The 24,858-nt window shown below is 44.0% G+C and overlaps 1 protein-coding gene across 2 annotated transcripts in view; it reads left to right on the top strand.

The window, feature by feature from the left end:
* The window catches only part of EFHC2 (EF-hand domain containing 2), a 184,442-nt gene extending 160,288 nt beyond the window's left edge, over window positions 1–24,154 (top strand). For both annotated transcript variants that reach the window (XM_032842473.1, XM_032842472.1), the window contains 2 exons: window positions 9,156–9,261; window positions 23,589–24,154. In XM_032842473.1, coding sequence (XP_032698364.1) covers window positions 9,156–9,261; window positions 23,589–23,690 — 208 coding nt within the window. In that variant the 3' untranslated portion in view covers window positions 23,691–24,154. The remainder of the gene's footprint in view (window positions 1–9,155; window positions 9,262–23,588) is intronic.
* The last annotated feature ends 704 nt before the right edge of the window (window positions 24,155–24,858 follow it).

The raw sequence follows: 24,858 nt of genomic DNA, 5'->3' as shown, positions 1-24,858 counted from the left end.
GCAGCTGTTAAGCAGCTGGATAGCCCTGCTGTGTGAACTGAAATCAGGAGACGGAAAACAATGTGGCCAAAGAGTTGGCCGATGTCTTCCACACAGTGATTGTCATGTACGTATTTTGCCTAGCGCTGCATCTCGCTAGGAAGAGTTCCCTCTACTGCCTTTCCATTTTTCTTGGGATTCCATTAGGTCTCTTCCTTATTAGCACAACTCAAGCTAAGAGCAGGACTTCAGAATCTTTACACCTCTGGTTACCTCAGCCCCCCACCAGTTTGTGCTGTGGGAGCTGGTCTGAACTCACTGTACTTACCAGTCAAATTCCTTTCACTACTGCACAGGGCATCCGACTTAAATGTTCTAAGTGGTAGTAGTAATGGGTAATGGGTAGTAATGGGTAGTCCCCCCCATCCACAGGGGGACTGACACTCCATATTGACATAGTGCCAAGGGCCCTGGGATATTTTGTAAACCCTTGAGCATATGGAAGGGAATGTTCTAGTTGAGGCTAAAGTTGAGGCTAAACACGATTCCCCAGCTTGTAAGTGCGGACCCTGAGGTATAAAGAGGCTCTGTCACTGAGGGACCTTGCAGAGGACCAAGATGAGTCTCTAACAGGATGGGCACTCCCTACATTGTCCCTGTCCGAGCTCCTGGGAATCGGGGCTATGTCTCATTCACCTTTGCAGCCCCAGACACTTGTCCTGTGCTAGTACACTGGGGAGTTGGGGGGCAGGGAGGGGAGAAAAACATGGGCTTGATATGCACCAGACCTGCCTCTGAGCTCTGCCAGCTCTACTGCCTCCCACCCATGTGATCCTTGTAAATGGACTCAACCCCTCTGAGCCCTCATTTTGGATTGTTAATGTTTCCTAAGTATTAATAAGCAAGAAATCCTGGTTCTCAAACCATTAGGAAGTGGAGAGTATTCTGAGGTCATTCCATTCTGTGTTCTGTGTGGGACTGGGGAGTGAAGAGGTAGCCTCCTTCCCTAACTGTGGCCTTGTGAATCGGCACTTGGAACAACTGGAAATTCAAGCGCAGCTCTTTCCCCAGCAGCTCTGCCCCAAGCTGGCCTTTCACAGCTGGCTCTGGGCTCCATGGAATGCCTTCGAACTGACCTCCCGAGAGAGCTGGTGCTGCATCCAGAAATATTAGTTAAAATGGAAAAAGTTAACGGGGCTAATGGGGCTCTCAGATCATCTCGTTATGCTCTCCCCAGCCTCAGCCCCTGCACCCCCGTCCCCCCGCAGAGGCATGATTTGGACTCTGGTGATTTCACCCAACAGTACCTGGCAGTGGGGCTGAGGGACAAGGGTCAGGCAGTGTGGCCGCTACTGTGGCAGTGTTTGGTGCCCCGGGAAGTCCGCGGAGAGAAGCCCCACCTCCCAGATGCTTCCTATGTTTTCCAATATAAGGTGATACATAGTTTTTAAGAAATTAAAAAAAAAATTCCAAATCCACATGGACCAACAGAGCATCGACCTTGTGCACGCTCCATACTTGGTCGCTGTGACATGCCTCGCCAAGGTGTGTGCTGGAATGAGAACAGGAATTTAGAGGCCCGGCTGTCCGGACATGACTGGAGCTCCTCACTAATAACTTGAGCCATGCCACCTGGCCAGCTCTGGGTTTGTATGACCAACTGATGCAGCAGCCTGGAGCTTGACTTTTTTTCTGAACTGTCCATTCTTTAAGAATCTCACCAGGTGTTCCAGCGTGTGCCCCTGGGTTCGCTGGGTAATGCATGGAAACCAAACACAACGGCGTGAGTCAAAAGGGTGTCTTTGCTGGGACGCCTGAGTGGCTCAGTCAGTTAAGCGTCTGACTCGTGATTTTGGCTCAGGTCCTGATCTTGGGATTGGGAGATGGAGGCCCAAGTCAGGCTTCATGCTAGGCGTGGAGCCTGCTTAAAATTCTCTCTCCCTCCCCCCTCTGCTCCTGGCCCCTCCTGCCTCTCTCTCTCTCAAAAACAAACAAACAAACAAATGTGTCTTCCCTGCCTGCCCTCCCTTCTAGCCCCAGTCATGCATCCCAGCCCATTCCCCTATGTTACAAGATGGCCTTTGCAGCAGAGGGGGAAGCCACGTTACTCTTCAGCCACATACAGCTGCCACCACACGGTTTATACCTCCACAGATGGTGGAAATAAAACAGAGCAGCTTTATTCCCTGTGGCAAGGAGATAAATGGCTTCTGTAGTTTTGGGGCCATTCATCATTTTTGGGAGGGGGAACACAAGCACCCGTCAAATGAGACATTTGCCTCATTTCTAAGAGCTCCTACCTAGCAAGGCATTGAGAAGCGTGCTTGGGGGTCATGATTCTCGAAGGAGGAACCAGAGAAATTACCTTCCCTCCCTCTTCCTCCACAAACATGTCCCTTAGTTTGTGTAGGGAAGGAAATGGTGGCTTGCCCCAGTATCAAAGGGAAAGAAGAATTTATGGAGGTTTTAGGAAAACACTTTAGCACTGTGAGCTGGGACTTTAAAGTAAGGAGGCTGACTTTTTAACAAGCAGAGAAACACTTAAAAGCCAGAATTAGTGCTGCCCTTTAGGGCAGTCACCCTGGAAGACTGTGCACTGATTTCAACAATGTCGCCATAGACAGTTGTTCTTTGGAATTGCCTTCACAGCCTTTTCAAGAGAATTACTTCCAGAGTGGCGAATCTTCATCCTTTGACCGTGGATCAGAGTCTTAGCAAGAGCCAAATGTCATTTGGAGAGGAGCAAAGTAAGGGATTCAGGGGGAGAATCAGGAGGCTAATATTTTTGATCAGGAGCACAGCATAACCCCGAAGCAAGAAGATACATTTTCTATACGATTCAGAGGCCTTTCCAAAATATTTTGAAAGGTTGGGTAGGATTTGGCGAACAGTGACCTATAGCCATGAGGCAGGCAGGACGCCATGACAGGTGACTGTGGGAGATGGTATCCAGTGGTAAATGTAAACACTGACCTACCCATACCTAGTCCCCTACAGCCAAGCCCTCTGCATCTCTGAACTGCCACCCCCAGGTTCCTCTGCCTCCAGCTTGGACTGTTTTTAGAATTGGAGCTCTCCTTTGTATCCTCTCTCTCTCTCTACCTCATCAAACAATATCATATAGTAGATTTCGTGTATGTTTTATAGCAGAGGAGGGCATGACAAACCTCACCCCATCAGCAGTCTGGGGGAGGAAGCTGTGTACAGAACTTTGGAGCAGGGAGGAAGACTGCAGACTAATTCCTCACCAGCAAGCCCTAACTAGTGGCACGCCTTTCTTTCCAAGTCTGACTTGTACAACTGTACCACCTTGAAAAGTACGTTTCAAGGTCTCTCATCTGCTTTTTCTGCTTTGTAAATTTGTATTTATAGCCAACTGATACACGCTCATAGTAAAAAAAAAAAAATACTCAATTCTGAAAAGTTTATTCCAGCAAGAGTAGTTTCCAGCCATATCCTTCCCCACCTCCCAGACCCATTCACAGGAAGCAACTTCTCTCATCCCTTGTAGCTATCTCTATAGACATTTAAATAGCAGGCATGTACTACTATTCCTGTTTCTCATTTTTGGATTCTAATACTAACTTCCTGTTACTGTGCTTGAGAATTTAACATACTATTGGTTCCCATTATTGTTCCTTCTAGATGCCCTTAGGATCTCCTCTTTGTTCCTGGTATTCTGGAATTTTGCCAATGGTGTCTTGTATGTCTGGGCTTGTGGGCATTTAACACTTTACAGATCCTTCTGGTCTGGAGACTCTGTTCTTTGGTTCTAGGAAACTTTCTGTTAATTTGTAGTAATTTCCTCCCCTCCATTTGCATTTTTCTCTTGTGAGGACTCCTGTCATTAAGGTTTTAGATATCCCAGATTTAGATCTCTTTTTTCCCCAATTTTCTATTTGTCATTATGATAGACTTACTAAGGAATTTCCTCAACATGATATTCTACCTCTTCTACTGGGTCTATTTACTACTGTCAGATTTGTTTTATTCCAAGAACACATGTTAGTCTGAATGATCCTTTTTGGTAGTCTTCTGTTCTTTTTTCATGGATACACTGTATCACTCTTATCTCTCCTCTTTCCTTCTGCAACGTGAACTGTATTTGTTTTTCTGATTCCTTTTTTTTTTTCCTGTGGCCATTTTGGCTTCTTTTTAATGTTGGAAGATTTTGCAGGGTGGATCTTATGGATTCATGGGTTTCATTGCACAAGTCCATCTCATAGCCCTTATTTTCATGCAGTATCCCCAGAAGCTGGAATCTGGAGATTTTTCTGGGACCATTCGGGGGATCAAGAGAAGAATCCTATCTTCTCCTGCTGGAATAGGAGGGAGGGTGGAATGAGGGAAAGCAGGTTCATTGAAGCATGGCTGTTGGTGTTCTTGAAATGGGAAAGGGGAAGAAAAGTGGCTGAGAGGCTCAAGTTCAATGTGTAATGCTCTCCTCTGCCCTCCATTATGCTTCAGCCCCACCCCTGACTGAAGCTCTTTTAGTTGAATTTCTGTAGAAGAGGACAGTAGAGAGGAAGTTACTTGGGGCTCCAGCTGCCATTGCTTTAATCAGGCTTTGAAACAGCCCTTGTTTTCAGTCCCACACCATGTCCCTGCCTCTGTTGGAACCTGCAATCTGCATTCTCCGCATCTCGGGAGTTTTGTGGGCTACACTGGCTAATCTCTAAGTGGCCCCTGCCTCTGGACATTTAGAGTTTAGCTTCCCTTCCTCAGTTCTGCCAAGTCAGTTACAAGCCCTGTGTTGGCTTTTCATTGTGCAAGAGATTCTGAAGATTCTTGTCCAATGTTGTCTTTTTTCCAGCTACCATTGTCATTGTGGGCTATTACTTATTTTTATTCCTTCATTATTATCTTGGTGAGATTTTTTTGGGAAAGGGAGATAAATATATTTGTGATCAGTCCATCATGATTAACTGCAACTCTGTCCACTTCGCAAGAGTGAAGAATTCTTCCAAGAAGGATTGGCTACTTTTATCCCTTTTAATTGAAAGATTCTTTGTCCTTTTCTCCTTTGCTCCTTTTGCAGGGATTTCCATATCCACTGAGATCCTCTAAGACAAAACTGAAAAGAAAAACTTGGAGAATTACACCACCTCAGCTCAGCTCTTCCTTGAAGCCTCACTCTGGGTCTTTGGAAAGATCAAATCTTTCAAACATTTTTCCTCAGAAAAAAAATTTTTTTTCTTAAGATTTTATTTGAGAGAGAGAAAGAGGGTGAGAGAGTGCAAGAACAAGCCAGAGGGAGAGTGGGGAGAGCATCTGAAGCAGACTTTCACTGAGCCGGAACCAAGAGTGAGCCACTTAACTGACTGAGCCACCCAGGTGCCCCTTTCCTCAGAGAAATTTTATACTTCATTTCTAAGTTGTGTACTCTTCCATTTACAGTGTTTGATCCTTCCCGAATATCATTTGAGTCAGGAATATCCTTTCCCAAATAGTCTTCGAAATGGGTAAATGTTGAGATGTGTTGAGTCTAACATATCATGAGTTGGGCAGGGGAGAATGCCAGGGGCCCAGGGGTAACAGGTAGGCGTGGTATAAGCCTTATTGGTAACAAGGTATGATAATAGGAGTTCCAGTGGTGATTCCAGAAATTTTTCTGTAAGTTTTACTTGCCATCGTCCAGGGAAAATACTGATTTAGGCAGGGGGACTCGCTTAGGCAAGAGGAACTTCAGGAAGGCCTTTCTGAAGAAGCAACGTTTGAGTGGAGATTTTCCAGGCAAAAGGACTAGAGGGTGCAAATGCCTAACACTTCTAGGAGCAATCTTGGCATGCTCAGAGAACAGCAAGAAGGCTAGTACACCTGGAATGTTGCAAACAGAGAGTTTTCAGATGAGACTGGAGGAGTCAGCAGTGACCAGGTTACTCAGGGTTTTTTCAATCCTGATAAGGAGTTCAGCTTATGTTCTTGTGGTTGGGGAAGCCACTGGAGAGTTCCAAGCAAGGAAGTTATTGATCTGGTCTGTGTTTTAGAAAGCTCATTTGGGTGGAGGGTGGGTCTGCAGCAAAGGTCAGAGTAGAGGCAGTAAGACCAAACTACAAAGCTATCCTTGTAACCTGGGTGAGAGTTGATGGTGGCTTGAAATTAGTGAGCAGTAGAGGAGGTGGAGAAAAAGAGATTGGTGATCTGCTATGGTGGTAGAACCCACAGGACTGGAGAGTGCATTGTATACAGGGGCTGAGTCTGATGTGACCCTATGTCTGTTTGGTAGTCTTTGGACGGGCTCCCAAATTACTGGGATATTATACTTCTGAATTCAGAATTGAATTCTGAAACTTCTAGAATTAAATAAGTGTCTCCTATAATTGTTGTAATGGGAATTTACTGACAATTACATTCTGTACTGTAGGAACAGATAGAGAAACTTGGTTCATTGGTGATCTCATCCAGTCTCCTGGTCTGGTGGCTTTCAATACCATCTATGTGTTAGTGGCTCCCACATTTCTATCTTCAAGTCCAACCTCTTCCTTGAATTTCAGACTCCTATGTCCAGCTTCCCCCTTCCCATCAAAATGTAACATATCCAAACAGAACTCTTCATTTTGTTTACCCCTAACCTGTAGCCCCTACAGTCCTTCCTATCTCAGTTAGGACAGCTGTATTTTTCCAGTTGGTCAAGCAAAGCCCTTGGAGTTGTTCCAAGTCCGTGCATTCTCTCTGTCTCTATCTGTCTCTCTGACTCTGTACAATCCTTCAGGAACCCTACACTCAAAATATATTGAGAAGTGGGACACCTGGGTGGCTCAGTCAGTTGAGCATCTGACTCTTGGTTTTGGCACAGGTCATGATCTCTAGGTTATGAGATCAAGCCCCATGTTGGGCTCTGCACTTTGCATGGAGTCTGCTTGAGATTCTCTCTCTCCTTCACCCTCTGTCCCAACCCCCTCCCCCGCTTGCGCTCTCTCTAAAACAAACAAATCTTTGAAAATATCTTTCAGAATTGACTACTCCTCAGTGCCCTCCACTGCCCCCACTGCCATCTAGGTCACCATTATGCCTACTCTGGTCATTGCAGAAGACAGCTAACTGCCCTCACCACTTTGGCCCTGCTCCTGCTTTCTCTTCTCAATATATCCATGAGAGTGATCTTTAGAAGATATAACTGAGATCCCATAACTGCTCTGTGTACAATATGCTCCAGTGGCTCTTAGTTTTCCTTAGTATGAAAGTCAAAGGCCCTACGTGACCTCATTCTCTGACCTCAGCTCCTACTCAGAGTATTAGGGAATACTTGTCTTCAAGACTCCATGCTAGAGGAACGTTTCTTACAAAACATCTTTAATTGATTGAGTTTTAGTTCTTCTCCCAAAACACACACAAATAAAAGACATAATGGTCCAGCATTTTGGCTACAAATATTTCCATAAACAGAGCATGTCCTTTCAAGGAGTTCAAATGACAAGCGAGCCAAAATCCAGAGGATAAACAGTGGTAGGGGGCAGCATATTGGAGTTGTATCCCAGAATCCTCAGCCAAAGAAAATGTACACAAAAGAAGAACCGAATTCTCTTTCTCCTCTTCTGATCACTCTGTTTATTCTACTTTGTTTAGATTGACCAGTCTATGTGACTTCATCTTGTAACACTTAACTTATTACTGCTAATTTGTATTAGTTTATAAATATGAGCTATTATTTTCTTTACTCCTGTGGGGTGGGGAGGCTTTTGACTATTTATGAGTATGTTATTTTCCCAAGTTTATTATCACCAGGTTTTCTTTTAAGTAATTATCCCCTGTTCATTCTTGCCATAGTATCTTGTATACCTCACTTGCCAGTTGCAAGGGGACTGTTGAGTTGGAGGTCCTGAGCAGGGCAGGAACCCTGGCAGGGTGCTTGGAACAACACCTTCGTCTTGTCCTTCAAAAAATGGTCTGACATGACCAATATATGTTTAGCTTTCAAAATTGACAGAGTGTGGTGAAATTAAGACTAGGTGGCATTGAGGTATTCTACTAAGAAGAATTTCACTTTGTGTTTAGGTCATTCCAACAATTGTGTTTGAAATTACTGGGTCTTAATGGCCAAAACTCTATTATGGTTAAGGTTAAATTTATGCCAGTGTTTTCTTTTAAGTGAAACATGGGCTTAATATTTTTTCTTATAAATTTAAAACAATTCAGATACAGAGAGCTCTAAAGCAAAAAGCAAAAAGTAGTCTCTCTTCCCAGAGATAGCTGTTTTAATACTTCAGTGTATTGTTGCTAGAATTTTTCTATGCCTTTCTTTTTTTCTTTTTTTTTTAAGTGGGCTCCACACTGGATGTGTGGGCTTGATCTCATGACCCTGAGACCAAGATCAGAGCTTAGATGAAGAGTCGGATGTTTAACTGACTGAGCCACCCACGTGCCCCTGTGCCTTTTTATATAAATATATACCTCAAGTGAGATCATATTTCTACATACTGTTTTGTAACCTCCTTTCAGCTCAACAATATATCCTGAACATTTTTTCCTAGACAGCATACGTGGATCTAAATAACACCACCCCCTTTTTTTTTCTTTTAGGGGTGCGGAGGGGCAGAGGGGGAGCAAGAGAGAGAAACTTAAGCAGGCTCCACACCCAGGGCAGAGCCCAATGCAGGGCTCGATCTCACAGCTCTGAGATCACGATCTGAGCTGAAATCAAGAGTCGGACACTTAACCGACTGAGACACCCAGGCACCCCTAAATAACCCCTTTTAATGGCTACATCATAATAAATGATAAAGATACCTTTTGTTTTTCCTAAAAGTATCTTAGTAGATGCATTGAATCTAGGCTCCCCTTAAAAATTTAAAAAGCATGCAATTTAAGAAACACAAGGTGGTTTTGTTTCACTGACCTGTAGTACCAACCATATTAAATTAAGAAGGCCTGCAAATACTCTGAACAAAATGGTCTCAGTTACTGAATAATGAGCTCATTTGTTTCTATGGCAACTGCAGCAGATCTTTACTGAGCACCTACTAAGTGCCAGCATGACTCCAGGTGCTGGGGACACTGGTGAATTAGCTGTGTGGGATCTCTGCTCACAAAGTTCAAAAAACTAGTAAGAAATAAGAAAAATACCAGGTATTAAAACCTAACCTGACATTATGTTTTCCTGGATAGCATTTAAGCTGACATTTTGGTCCTGGGCTCTGTAAATTGAGTCAAATTATATATTATAATTATATTTTCAGGTTTGAAGACAGTAAAGAACAAATAAATTATGAGTCACTTTTCTGCACCCTGAACTGGAGAATGAATCCAGTGCCCGAATTGGAAGCACCGTCGTACTTGAAAGAGGTAAAATTAACACCGGTTTTAAAAACCAGCTGTGGCTACCTCCACTGCATTTTTAATATCCTTTATCTTAAAAATTATTTTTCAGCATAAAACATTAACACCAGGGCTTTTGGAAAAAGCCCTGATGTATTTCTGGGCATTTGTGTTAAAGGCTAATTCACTTTCCATGCTGAGCGAACATCTGCTCTATAAGAACATGACTTTTCTTATGCAGCTGAATTTTTTTTAACCTCGGTCGCATCCAATTATATGGAAAATAGGATAATAGGTTACAGTTATAAATAGATATAAACACTGTTATCAAGGGATTCTGCTAACATCATCATGAGCCACGAGAACAAATCTCAAATGGTGCATATGTCAAGAATCCCCAGAATGTCTGTGGCTGTGCATACAGGTTTGCCTTGGGTGAAACAGTATAGGATGAGGTGGCGGGGTGGGGGAGGGCTGCGTTGCTGGGGGTGCATTTCACAGTGGAGCCAAATTTAAAATAAAAATTCAGTAGAAAAATGCTTGGTTAGGGAAAACAAAGTTCATGTGATTGGGTGGTGCTCTCAACATTGTGGGATTGTCTGAATTCTCTGAGATCTCTTTGGACCAATTGTCTTTAAGGAGTGGGTGGGTGGATGGCCGTTTGTTTATATTTTAACATGCTCCAGAAATTGATTTTCTTGGGAAAGTCCCTTGATAAAGCAAATGTCATGTGATTACTCCCAGAAAAGAGGCATTTATCCCTCCCAGTCTCCGCTGACCAACTCATTCTGGCCTGAACTGGTCTAGTGCCCCTGGGGAGTTCCCTCAGGCATGCGACTCTTCTGGAGTGGCAGGCGGCCTTAGAACTTTCAGATGGTTGGGAGACAGTGGCGGCCTTTGGAGTCCAACACAACTCGGGTTGAATTCTGCTGCGCCATTTACTTAGCTGAGTGACTTCAGGTCACATAACTCGCTCATTTCTAAGTTTAATTCTCAGACAAATCGTGACTAAGTAGGCACTCTCAGCAGGTTCTGTGCTCCATGCTGGGGGTCCAGAGATGAAGGTCATGACTGCTACCTTTTGGTAGGGGGAGGGGCACCTGATGATGGCGGAATCAATACACTTGTGATTAGGAGTGTAGCGTGATACAGCCTGAAGAGGATGAAATGGGAAGAGGAGGAAGCTGTTGGGGTTGGAGGGGCAGGGGCAGAGGAGTCTGGAGACAGGAAGTCTCCTCAGGGGAGGCCGGGCTTGAAATTTCAGTGACAAATAGGAAGAGTCAGCAAGGGAGGGAAGTGGCATGGTAGGGAAAAGACATTCCCAACTGAGGCTCTGGGAGAGGGGGGACAGCATGGAGCTTGTACAGAACCAGAAGGAATTGGTGTGGCTGGAATGAAGGCTCGAAGGGAGGAGTGGAAAAGGCTGAGGCTGGGGAGGCCAACAAGGGAGAGCTTTGAATATTGTCCTACAAGGTCTGGAGACCATGGACAGATTTCAAGGAAGAGGGCGACGTGATCAGCTTGCTCTAGCTGGATGGTGGGTACTTTGGAGAGGGACCGTGGGCACAGGTAGACCCACTGGGAGGTTCTTGATGTCCCGTTGTCACCATAACAACTGTAAACACTTACCATGTGCTAAAACATTACCCTAAGACCTGAAAATCTATCAACTGGTTTAACCCTCATAGCAATCCTATGAGGTAGGTGCACTCAGGGTCCCCATTTTAGAGATGAGGAAGGTAAAGAAATGGCAAGCATGTGGTAGATTCAAGAATTAGAACTCAGGTCTTTTTCCTGAATGAAGAATAAAATAGAAAAACAAAGAATAAAAAAGAAAAACTCTTCTTTTTTAATGTAATTATTATTGAAGATACTGGATTTAATTAAAATCTGAGATCATCACAAAAGCAAATCGGTACAGTCATTTGGTAACCTTATTAATTTTCGTTCATGCAAATATTTAATGTATGTACAAACAAAAATCATAGATGGAGTTTTTATTCTCACTTTCTCACTCAGTGTTAGAGTACTCTGTATCGTGTATCATCCAAATATTTGTCCCATTAGGACTTTTCTCCAGTCCCCCCACCTCCTGCTCTGAGTCCTGGGCAGTTGACATTTATGGGCTGCGTCAATGGGTCCCCCAGTGCCCTGGCCCCCAATTGGGTTGGCCAGTGTGATGTACCAGCAAGAGAGGGGAGGGTGGGAGGAGAGGGAAATCCTTTCTGTCCCTGCCAGTTCCCATGGATTGACTGCCTCCTCCATACAGCTCCCTACCACTCCAGGCTCCAGTAACCACCATCTCTTGCCCCTTCAGGTGGTGACACTGGCTCCCTGTTGCCATAGTCCTCAAGGGACTGGAGGATCCCCTGTTGGTTTTCCTAAATGCTTCCCACAACTTCATAAATAGTCACTTTATTAAGTTCCTTTCAACTTACACGATTTGCTCATGTCCTCTGTTTCCTATGGCACCCTGAATGATGCACACACTTCTTGCTAGATGGTGGCTGCCTTTGTTGTACTTTTCCTTAGTTCCTCCTTCCCTCCTTTTCTGTTTTGCCCAATCCACCACCCAAATGTTCATCTGTATGTTGGGGGCTTCATCACTAATTGTACAAAATATGATTGTACCACATGCATTTATTGGTGGTGTGTTTCTCTTACTTAATGCTATATCATAGGCAATCTCTCTAGTTTAATATGTATAGACCTGAGCCATTCTTGAATAGCTAGCTATAATATGGATATAGAATAATTCATTCATCCATTTTTCTGTTGATAGACATTCAAGTTGTTTTTACACTTTTGCCTCTGAAAGCGTGGTAGCTTATTACTTTATTTTCCTGATGACTGAATTTGAATGAAATTTAATGACCTTTGGGTATAACAACCCACAGTTAGACTTTTTTCATAACAACCCAGCATGCACAGATACAGCAGAACCAAAGTTTTGTGAAACAATACTGTTCTGACTACATGTGGTGCAATGCCATCTTGTCTTTCTTCCTCTGTCCCTTTCTTTCTTCCCTCTTTTCCTTTTCTTCTCTCCCCTCCCCCACACCCCTTCTTTCTCTCTTTTGAATGTTGTTTGTGAACCATTAAATTGATTTAAGGGCCCACAGAAGGCTCACCACCCACACTAGAAGAGGAACCACCCCATGGGAAGGCCCAAGATTCCCTCTCCCTTTAGCCACCCCTCCCCCATTTTATCCCTTGCATACTCTGTGACTGGGACATGACCCTGAGTTCAAATCCTCAGCTCTGTGATTGACTAATTGGGTGACTTTGTACAAGTCACTCAACCTTTTAGGTTTCCTCCCCTCAACAATGGAGATAAGAGTAGTACTTCTGGGGCACCTGGGTGGCACAGACGATTAAGCTTCTGACTCCTGGTTTCAGATCAGGTTGTGATCTGGGCTTATGGGATTGAGCCCCAGTCAGGCTTCCTGCTCAGTGTTGAGTGGGCTTAGGAGTCTCTCTTCCTCTCACCCCACTCCTGCGCTCGTGTGTGTGTGTGTGTGTGTGTGTGTGTGTGTGTGTGGTGGGGGGATGGTTCGTGCATACGTGCACTCTCTCTCTCAAAGAAAGAGAGAGAGAAAGAAGTAAGAGGGGAAGGGAAGGGAAGGGAGGGAAGGAAAGAAAGAAAGAAAAGAACTTCCTTCCATCTGGGTGGTTGTTAGGATTGAGTTGATACGTATAAGACACTTATCACCACATCTGTCTAGCAATAAGGGTTTAAATGTTAGCTATTATTATCGTTTGTGAAATGGGGAGGTCTTACTTCCTCAGGTGAGGGTGCTGGGCCTTGAGCAGTCACCTTCCAAGGCTAAGAGCAGCAATTCTGTCTTTAAAGGTAGGAGAACAGTGGGGGAACAGGAACATAGCATCAGAGAAAGGGCCTGTGCTTCAGCAGTGGGCTCTTCCAGTTGTTACTCATATACAGTGAGAACTTTACTCTTTGGGTCTCTTCTCATCTCGACTGAGCAAGCCTAGAAGCAGTCCAGTCTGTGGGAGACATTTGGAAGGGGCCATTTCTTTCCCGCCGGTTTAAGAAAGTCAGGAACATAGGTATAAAATGGTACCAATTTAACTTAATAATGAGAACGTAACTAGATCCCAAAGTCTACAGCACTCTGGTATGCCTAAGCTTGTTATTGTTTCATAAAGAAGATATAAGATAGCTTGGGAATGTTACCAGCAAGTCTATAATCTCATGTGAAAATATTCAGTGGAATGGGTTGAGCACGCTGTTGCATAGTTGATAGAGCACGATCAGTAGTGAAAAGTACAGTCTCTCCTGAACCATGTAAGTGTGCTTAAATGTTCCTGTCCGATGATGCCTGGAGACACTTGGGTAAGAGCCCGCTGCACAGTTTGGGTTCTCCAGGAAGCAGGTGGAGTTTAATGTGCAAAAGGTTCATTTGGGAGTGTTCTTGGGATCAATACCTGTAGAAGGGAGAGGAAGGACACAGGAGTGGGTGGAGGGAGACATTGACCCAGCCCATAGAGTTCTGGAGCTAGAATGGCCTTTTAGAGCTGTCCTGAGATGGGCCCCAATGGCTTGGCCTTTATCCCTGTGCTTGCTTTAGGAAGGGGGTTGACCTTGTGACTCTTTGCAGCCAAGACAGCTCTTTAGCCGAGGCCATCCATGAAGGGGGACTTTCGGCAGCTGGGGCCACCAAGTCCTTCCTCAAGGGGATCCTGGGTGGTACATCCTAGCTCGGCAACCAATCATTCTTGAAGCTCTTGTTTTCAGTTTTTATTAAAAATAGTTAGCATACAGTATTGTATTAGTTTCAAGTGATTTATGCACATTGCACAGTGGTCACCCAGTTAGCTACCATCTATCTGTCACCGTAGAATGTTATTAACTATATTCCCTCTGCTGTACATTACTCCCCTGCCTTAGTTATTTTATAACTGGAAGATTGTGTGTCTTAATTCCTCTTGCCTATTTCGTCCATTCTCCCCCGCCTTACCCCCTCCCATTCGGCCACCATCAATCTGTTCTTTGTAGCTATGAGTCTGTTTCTGTTTTGTTTGTTTGGTTGGTTTTTTAAAATTCTACATATAAAAGAAGTCATAACAGTACTTGTCTTTTTCTTTCTGATGTATTTCATTTAGCATAATGCCCTTGGGGTCCATCTATGATGTTGAAATGGCAGGATTTCCTTCCTTTTTTATGGCTGAATAATATTGTCTTTTACATATATCCTGCAGGGTTTTTTTTTTTTTTAAAGATTTTATTTATTTGACAGAGAGACAGCAAGAGAGGGAACACAAGCACAGGGAGTGGGAGAGGGAGAAGCAGACTCCCTGAGCAGAGAGCCCGATGCGGGGCTCAATCCCAGGACCCTGAGATCATGACCTGAGCCGAAGGCAGAGGCTTAACCCACTGAGCCACCCAGGTGCCCCGGGTTTTTTTTTTTTAATCTGTTCATCAACTGATGGACACTTAGGCTGATTCCATATCGTGGGTATTTTATTTTATTTATTTTTTATTTTTTTAAAGATTTTTATTTATTGAGAGAGAAAGCACAAGCAGGGGGAGCAGCAGGCAGAGGGAGATGCAGACTCCCCGCTGAACAGGGAGACCAACACAGGGCTTGATCCCAGAACCCTGGGATCATGACCTAAGCAGAAGGCAGACTCTTAACCAACTAAGCCACCCAGATGCCCCCATATCATGGCTATTTATTTTTTATTTTTATTTTTAAAATATTTATTCATTTGAGAGACAGGCAGAGAGAGAGGGAGAAAGAGACGCCCCACGGAGCTGGGAGCACGAAGTGGGGCTCCATCCCAGGACCTGGATTGTGACCTGAGCTGAAGGCAGATGCTTAACCATCTGAGCCACCCAGGCCCCCCGTGGCTATTTTAAATAATGCTGCAGTGAACATAGGGGGGCATATGTCTTTTTAAATTCCTGTTTTCATTTTCTTCCTATAAGTACCTACTAGTGAAATTGCTGGATCGTAGGGTAGTTCTATTTCTAATTTTTTGAGGAACCTCTATACTGTTTTCCACAGTGACTGTACCAATTTCCATTCCCTCCAAGAGTGCATTTTCTCCATGTTCTCACCAATACTGTTATTTCTTACCTTTGTTATAAAAGCCATTCTGACAGGTGACAGCTGATCTCTCATTGTGATTTGGATTTGCATTTCCCTGATGGTTAGTGATGTCGAGTATCTTTCTGTGTACCTGTTGGCCATCTGGTGTCTTCTTGGGAAAACTGTTTATTCAGGTCTTCTGCCTATTTTTTAAATCATATTGTTTGGTTTTTTGATACTGTGTTTTATGAGTTCTTTATGTATTTAGGATGTTAACACCCCCTCAGGTACATCATTTGCAAATGTCTTCTTCCCGTCCGGTAGGTTGCCATTTCATTGATGGTTTTCTTTGCCATGGAGAAATGTTTTAGTCTGATGTTGTCCCACTTGTTTATGTTTGCTTTTGCTGTCCTTGAAGCCTTTACTGATTGTTCTTGGCATCAACTGGGAGCCTGGCGGCAACACAGCTCCATCCCCAACCCTACCCCCCATCACTGCCTAATCTTTTGCCTGTGGTGGGGAGTTGTCAGGAGAGCAGTTAATCCTGGAAGAGGTCAAGGAGGAGCCAGACCAGCTGTGGAGGCCTGTGGGGGCCCAGTTGAGCACAGAACCTCTCACTTAGAGGTTTGCCTAAATGTTGGGATTGCCAACATTTGGGGAGGTGGTCGCCGCCAAAAAGTCACATGTGGGACTTTAGGATTAGATCCCCCAGGTCGTGAACATGACCCAGCCCTGAGGGTGACGTGAGAGATTCGAGTTCTGTTGAGAGCAAGGGATGGCATATCTGTGTTAATGGACAGGACAGATGGTTGAAGTAGAGATTTACGCTGTCTTCCCAGGCTAACCTGATTACCTGCAACGTATGGGGTGATCAGGGAGGGAATGGAAAAGAGGAACAAGACTGGTGGCTTCAGCCAACCAGGGGCTGAGTAGGAGGTTGGTCTGGTACACCAGACATGGGATTGGAAAAGCAGGACATCTCTCCAAAACAGGGAGCACAGTGATGGGGATCCCTGAAGTTAGCACTATTCAGCAATGAGACGAAGCCAGTCTGTAGGCTTGAACTAAGCCTTCAGTGCCCCACCCAGGGGACAGAGCTGGCTAAGTCCCTTTACCAGTGAGGTTCCAGTAGGAAATGTACATACACAGCACACTCAAAGGAGTCAGGGATACGGACTGAATGAAGGGAATGTTGCCAGAGGAGTGGCTGGGGTTACAGGAACCCGATCAGGGACTAGCAAGAGCAGGAAACCATTACCATCCATAGGTCTGAAGAAGCAGAGCGGGGCCAGTGGTAGTGGAGCCCAGTGGAGGAGTGGGAGCAGTGGCAGCAGGTAGTCGCAGGTAGCCACTGCCAAACCATAGCCAGGCAGGGAGGGAGCAGAGGGAGGGGAAGTGGAATCAATAGCCTGATCTCTTGCTGCTTCCCACTGTCTGGACCCACTGAGCAGCCAGGAGATAAGGAAGCTCAGTGAGTGATGCAGTCCACAGAGGGTGGTCTCCCAGGGATGTGAGCTGGGAAGAGGGAAGAGGGCAGAAAATGGATCTTCTGGGGGCTAGTAGAGAATGACCCAGCATAGTCCATTGCCAGAATAAAAACTCGGGCTCAGGCAAACAGACCTCACAACCAGGGTATAAGGTCAGGTCCAGATAACAGCTCCCGGTGCTTGGTCCACTGGATGTCAGGACTGGTCCCCCAGACTCAGGTGGGGCTCCCCTGCATGTGATGGCTAGGTGGTCTCAGCTAATAGGGCTGGGGTCTAAGAACAAACCAGTGAAATTTACAAAGAGGACTGTGGTCTGTAGCTCATCTAGCTTTGATTAATTCTTTGGTGAGCAATTTCCCTACATGGCTGGGCATAAGCTGACTGTCATCCACCATCTGACTTTTGACTGTGGCCTGTAGCCTTAATGCTCAGGAGCTCCCTTGGCTGGACCTCTGCCTGCCTCCCACAGCGGCCCATGGTGAGCCACCGGGGCTGTAACTGACCTCCCACTCCCTTGTGTGACGATCTATGGTTCCAGCATGTTGCCGTGGCGCTGTCAAGGCCTGGAGACCCCATTTCCATTCTGTTGTGCTTGCTCACAGATGGTGGCTGTTAAACTGGCAGAATAGGGCCCGCGGTTTAGGGCCTATCTGGTTAATCTCCGAAGCCACGTTTTAAAAAATAACACTAAATTGGTTCTCGTATAAACTTTATAACTTGCACTGTGTGACTGGCGTCTTATCTTTTGACATTTCTGAGAAAAATTGGATGTGGCTTCATTTTATGAGCACTGTAACTGCCAGACCATTAGCCATGCCCTCTGTAGCCCTCTCTTGCCGCAAAGGGTGACATATGGCCTTGGCATGGGGAGCAGGGGGCTGCTCAGGTGCACCTTGGGATACGTCATTGGACACCCCACTTGGGGAAGATCTTCTTTTCGTATTTAGAGCATGGACTATCCTGTGACGTTTTATTGTCCCAATCCTGTGAAAATTAAGTATTCTTCCCAATTTGTAGACAGGAAGCTGGGACTCAAAGGCATTCCTAAAGGTAAAGATTATATAGTTAGGGGCTATTGCCAGCTCTAATAAATAAGCAGTTATTTCTAAGAGTTGAGGTTGAATTTAGCAGTTGAAATTAAAGACTATTAGTCATTCTGATTAGATTTTAAAAGTAGCTGATAAACACAGACCAGTTACGTAACACAAAACTGTGACCTAGTAGGGAACGATTCTGCCAGAATCCACTTTGATTCAAAGTACGGGACGAGGTCATCTTGAATCATATGCAGAAGCCTACCACTAGAGCTCAGCAAAAATTCCTGTCCTCTTGGAAGCTTTATTTACCCTGGAAGGCAGCTTCAAGGAAAGATTTCTCGTTTAAAGGCCACACCTGTGTTTTAGCTACACTCACACAGATGACAGCTCTGTTGAAGCTTTGTCTAGGGCAGTGGGAAGTGACTGGGATATTATAGTAAAGACAAAAATGCTTAGGTATATAAGCAAATCTCCAGGGTTTTTTTTTGTTTTGTTTTGTTTTGTTTTGTGTGCATTTTTTTTTTAATCAATGAGCTTTTCCTTATGACATCTCAATGCTCTTGATTATCTCAACAAATATTTGCAAAATTTCTTCCCCCAATTAATTTCCCTTTGATTCATGGAAATTTTAAATGTTTCTACAACTTTGTCAATTGAATTACTTCTGAGGTCACATCAACCTATTAGAAGGCAGTAAATCCAAGAAAACCACAGTTTCAGTTCTATACACCCTACTGGACTTGTCTACAAATTCATAGATGTTTCCTGTAGAGACGTCTCTTTTTTTTTTGAGCACGGGGAGGGGAATAACAGTGAAATCACTAACATGATTCCATCAGCCTTACATTTGGGAGGAATAAAAATAACCTTGTTTCAGTGAAGCGTGGAATTTAATTGGCTCCCGATCTTTTCCCCCTCATGCATCTGGTGGCCAGTACTACAGTAGAAAATTTTAAACTGGAAGGAGACATAATCCAATTAAATTTCCTTTTAAAAATGTCAAAGCAAATAAATCCAGAGCCCATGAGCTCACACACAGCTTTGCTGTTCTCACTGGGCAGCTGCTGTTCACTGGGTTCCCAGCCCGTGTGCCATCTTTGCTTCAGTGTTGTATGATTTTACAGATCAGCAGCTACATTTTCTTTTCACCGTTGATGAACAAGTAATTTATTGCCAACTTCTTTGCCATGGTCCGTAGCTTTAGTCAAAGCCAGCGTGGAAGATGCCGTGGGGCCCCCTTGCAGACAATGATTCCCAGCCATTTTGGAGTCATGACTGTGCATCATTGTTGAATTCTGCTCTGCATCTCATAGTCCTTCCTCCTTCCAGAAAATCTTCCTTTGGAGGAAATTGAATTTAGTTTTGCGCTTAGGGCGCCATCTCTTGAGTTACCTGAAGTCACATTGGAGACTCTGGATCCACCCACCAGTTTGTCAGGGAGTTGCTGCGTTCTGAGCTGTGCTGTGACTTTCCTAGACATTTTGTTAATTCTGGTAGACACAGAATCACACGGTGTCTTTGTTTGACTTCCTCAAGAAGGGGACGTGGAGATAAGGATTCAGGTGTATATAGGTTGTGGGGAGGATGGAAGGAAGACTGTTAAGGGAGCAGGGAATGACGAGTAGAAGGGAAGGAGCTACCACAGGGTTTAGCCTCAAACCAGTAACACATGTTGGTGACTGGAGCTTAATGCCTCTGGGAAACTCAGGGATCCAGTGACCTACATGGACTCAGCGTTTTCCCACCGGAAGCGCAAGGGGGGTGCACATTCATCTATCAGCTCCTGTCAGTCATGGGTAAGAGCTGCTCCTGACGAGGGGGGGAAAGAATGAGTTCCCGGGGATCTTGTGGCATGTCACAGGGGCAGCCAAAGTGGGCCTCAGAGGCCAAAGAAAAGCTTTCAGGCAGAGGAACGCGAGTGCTGAAAGTCGGACCGGTGAAGGCCAAAGTGGAAAGAGTGAGAAGCTCAGGAGGGGCGAGGGCACAACCTGCTGTGCACAGATATTTAAGAAGGCGGATATGCAGTCAGGAGGCTGTTTCGCAGAAACTCCAGCAGCTCATCCTCATCCGGAAGGGGAAGGATCAGCAGCTGTGGATGGGCTCTCCTGTTGTAGAATTACCACACAGTTATTTCCACTCCCAATGTACGTGTGCTGCAGAGAATACAATCTGACCTGCACTTTTCTTCTCGTTTTGTGGTGTAGCATTAATAAAAGGTCAGTGAACACAAAGAATATTTTTATTCACTGCCCAGATTGTCATAAATATTATGTAATGCAGAATATTTGTGGATTTATTAGAACAGTTAAGCAGTGGGAGTGTGGGGTTTCTCGTGTCACCAAAGACCTCTTTATTTAGTGGGGAGTTCGCCCATGTGACTCCTTTAGATGGACCCAATTACAGGCAAGACTATGAAGAAGATACTTTTCCCCTCTACTTTATCATTGCCTCCCCTCTGCTGAGTTGCTTAAATCCTATCTTCTGTTTTCCCACCCTCCTTTGGATCTCAATTTAATTTCTGTTCATCCATTTAAACTAGTACCTGTGAAAATCTCCCTAAAATTGGGGGTTGGCTAAAATTCTGGTTCCAATTCCGATATGTGGGGGGTTTTTTTCCACATACCAAACAATTCTTGACACCAGCTAAGGGTCCTACAATTCAACTCAGTTCTAACTTGATCCATTCAGAGACAACATCAGATCCCACAGGGTATAAGGGCTCAGTCCCACAGGACTGCCCCTTCCCCCCGCCCCCTTCAGACACCAGTTTATCACCTGTGCTTCTGGTCCACTGGCTGTAGATGAGAGGTTTCCATGACCCTTCTCTGGGTTCAATGAATTTGCCACAGCAGCTCACAGAACTCAGAGAAACATTTTATTTCCTATATCACTGGTTTATTATAAAAAGATGGAACTCAGAACAGCCCGGGTGGTAGAGGTGCATAGGGGGAGGTAGGGGGAAAGAGTGGGGAGTTTCCAACCTCTGTGCACATGCCACATTCCCGGAATCTCCACATGTTCCTGCCAACCCAGAAGCTCTCCAGTTCTTCTCCCTTTGGGTTTTTACGGAGGCTTATTACAAAGGCACGATTGATTAAATCATTGACCATTGGTGATTGAATTCAACCTCTAGCTCTATCCCCGGAGGTCAGGGGGATGAGACTGAAAGTTCCAGCCCTCCACTTACAAAGTCTGTTCCCCTAGCAACCAGCCCCCATCCCTTGGTACTTTTCAAAAATGTCTCATTAATATCACATAAGGCACCTTATCGCTCTCATCACCTTGAAAATTTCAAGGGTTTTAGGAGCTTTGTGCCAGAAACCGGGACGAAGACCAAATATATATATCTTATTAAGAATCACAATAGCGTATATATAATCCGGGTTCCTCAACCCCTGCTAACATGCCTGTGGCATTTATCAGGTATTACGGCAGAAGAAGTCCCTCCCACATGGATCCTAGAGATTAGTGACAAAGGGAAGTCAAATCCAGGGAAGTGGTATTGATTCTAGAGAGAGAGCATAATGAGACTGGAGCATCAAGAAAGCATTGCATGAGCCATGGGATTTAAAGTGATCAAGATGTAAAGAAATGGACTGTTGTGGTCTTTTCATCTCAGATCATCCTTCATCTCAAACCTCAAGATATTTACTTGTGTTTCATTTTGTCCAAGTCTGGCTTATTGCTAACAAATTTAATTCTCCTCTCCAAAGTCTTGAGTTGCCTTTATTCCAATGTGAGTCCCTCAGTTTCTTTCTCTGTTATTGTTAGACGTCAAATCATGATTCCTTGCTCAAAAACAAGACACTTTTGCTGCCTAATGAAGAAGCTCTGAGGGAAGGACCTTCTAGAATTGGCCTGTTTCATAGAAGAATCCATTCCCCCAATAATTTCTTTGCAATGATATGAGTTACATAATGTATTTTATTCTTTTTTGTATTGAAAATTCTTATTTCAAAAAAAAACCTATCCAGGAAGAGTGATTTTGAATGCATATATTTATATTATATTCTTCTATAACATGATCAAATCTAAAAATACCATTTAAGAGCAAAAATTGCGCTAAGTTTTGTAATGAAATTTCTGAGGACATGTTGAATAGTTGAATGACTGTTAATTAAAATATATAATTCTGTGTATATAATTTTATATATATATAAAATATATAAAAATATGATATTTAATAAAATATATAATATATATAATTTTATATATAAAATATATAATTTTTTGGTGTAGGAAGGACATTTCACTAAGTTCCATGTGGTATCAATACACCATAGGCCATGATTTAGGATTCATCCATCTGGATGGCCATTTCCTTCTTTACATAGCCAGTTGGTGGTTTGGGCTCAACTTCCAATGTCTGGCAGGAGACATTCTTTTTTCTTTTCCTTCCTTCCTTCCTTTCTTTCTTTTTTTCTGAGAGAGCACATGTACGTGTGTGCATGTGGAGTGAGGGTGGGGGCAGAGGGAGAGGGAGACAGAATCCTAAGCAGGCTCCATGCCAAGTGCAGAGCCTCACGCACATCTCAGTCTCACAACCTTGAGATAATGACCTGAGCAGAAACCAAGAGTCGGCCGCTTAACGGACTGAGCCACCCAGGCGCCCCAGGAGGCATTCTTGAGAAAGAAAAGGTGTGTCACTTCAAGAACAACGTTGTTCTCTACTCAGCTTTTCTAGAGGAGAATGGTAGGATCAAATGTAGCTTCTAGATTGGCCCAGGCTGCCAGGCTTTGGAGGGCAGCTCAGCAGATGAGCAGAACTCTGGATCTTCATGGCTGGGGGGGTTATAGTCCAGGCTCCTCTGCTTACTGAAAGTTTCCTGGATAAGCAACTTAACACTTCTATGCCTCAGTTTCCTTTTCCGTAAATATGTATCATAATAAAACCTGCCTCTTAGGGTTTTTCTGTGATAAAAACTTGAAAAGGTACCTTTACATAGTACATAGCTAATAAATTTATTAGTAATAGTAGTATTACTAATCAGTGTAGCTAGCGGTTCAGATTTTAATAACCGAGGTCTTAATAAAGCACTGTGTGAGTTAACACTGAAATAATGCTGCATAACAACCCACCCCCCAAATTTCAGTGGTTCTCAGCAACGGACATGTATTTTTCTCATCCATGGGCCTGTAAGTTGGCTGGCCTTGATGCACCCATGCTCTTTTTTTTTTTTTTTTTTTTTTTTTTTTGACACAGAGAGAGGCAGCGAGAGACAAAATACAAGCTGGGTAGTGGAAGAGAGAGAAGCAGGCTTCCCGCTGAGGAGGCAGCCCGATGCGGGGTTCGATCCCAGGACCCTGGGATCATGACCTGAGCCAAAAGCAGAGGCTCAACGACTGAGCCACCCAGGTGCCCCCACCCATGCCCTTTTGAGAGGCAGTAGCATGTTGGGCCATGATCTTCTCATGGCAGTGACAGAGGGACAGTAGGTTAGGCCAAACCACCCAAGCATGTTAGAGCCCCTGTTCGGGGTACATCTGCTAGCATTATGTAGGCCCAAGCCAGTCATGTGGCCAAGCCCATATCACAGGGACAGGAAAACAGACTCCACAGGAGGGTCTGCACAGTCGCATGGCAAAAAGCAGGGGTGTACAATTCCACCACACGGAGGGATGAAGACGTGAGCGTAAGAATTCAGTCTATGTCTGCCTTGAGAATAAGCTGCATATCAAGATCTTAGATAACAATAAGAAACCATTCGATGTTGCATGTACAAGACCTCACTTTGACATGTGACTATAATTATATCCGTCTTTGGTTCTTTTCCTAGAGATGTGAAGATGAGTGGCTCGGGATGCCGTCACCTATCCCCGCGAAATACATTAACTACATACGCCTTTTAAAGGATGTGTTCGGCTTAGAGGAGGAGTAGCCGTATGCCAATTTTAGGCAACTCCCTTTGACTTCCTGCTCTCATTTCACTAAGTTTATTTCAGTAGATATAATTTCATTTAAAAAAAAAAAAAGGTTCATATTTAATTGAAATCCATAGGCCACAGTTAATTCCCTTTTGTCATTTTAGTTTTTCAGAACATCGTGTTACACTACTGATGTGCCAGCGTTATTAAAAATGCCATTTAAAGAAACGTCAAACATTTTTATTACATGTCTGATTTATTAATACCAAAGAATCTGATGGTAATTTTCTATCCAACATAATTTGATTCATTGCAACACAAAAAGAAAATTACTTTTGACAGCTATAAATGACAATATAAAATCAAATTATATCTGAGCAATAAGTTGTGATTCTATTAAACATTTTTTGAAATCTTTTTGACACATGTTTATTACTTATATAATTAAATTTTGTAGCAACCCACCTTATCAAAATAATCCTTAGACCTCTCTAGAGTGAATGTATTTGTTTTCTGAAATTAGCAAAGCTATGAGAAGGACTCCTGCCCTTGCCCCACAACACACACACACACACACACACACACACACACACACACACAGTCACACACACACGCACACTTGGTTTGGGAGAGAAATTGAAACATATGCAGGGTTTAGATTTTTAATGCCCATTTTATATCTAAAGTTAGCTGTTATCTTAGGAATATATGCATGTATAATAATTATAGTATAACCAAAAAATGTTTTATGTCTCTAATATGTAGGAATGTGAATGCTGAAGATTTTGAGAGATCTTTTTTGGTTCATTCTCCACACACACATACCACCCACCCCAGAGGTTTAAATATTCTAGGACTGTAGCATGTTTCCCTCCTGCCTTTCTCTGGTTCTATTTTGATGTTTCTTCTAGGCCTATACGTTCTGAGTCTCAGCAGAACTTTTGTCATATAGTGTATATTTGGTGAAAACTCCTCACCATTGACCTCTGAGAATTCACTGTGAGACGTTTGGCCCAATCTACCCCAGTCTCCAGTGGTGGATGCTGTGTACCCTAACTCTGGGTGCCTGGTGTTCTCAGACACAAGAAGAAGCCTATGGGAAAGGGGGGCTTCCACAGCTACCTTTTGGGGATGGCTTAGAGGAGGGGAAAAGGAACTAATGACATGTCAGGGGCCCCTGCC

Source organism: Lontra canadensis, unplaced genomic scaffold (genome assembly GCF_010015895.1).
Source record: "Lontra canadensis isolate GAN:19392208 unplaced genomic scaffold, GSC_riverotter_1.0 scaffold131, whole genome shotgun sequence".
Taxonomy (NCBI): Eukaryota; Metazoa; Chordata; class Mammalia; order Carnivora; family Mustelidae; genus Lontra; species Lontra canadensis.
This window is presented reverse-complemented; position numbering and strand designations above follow the sequence as displayed.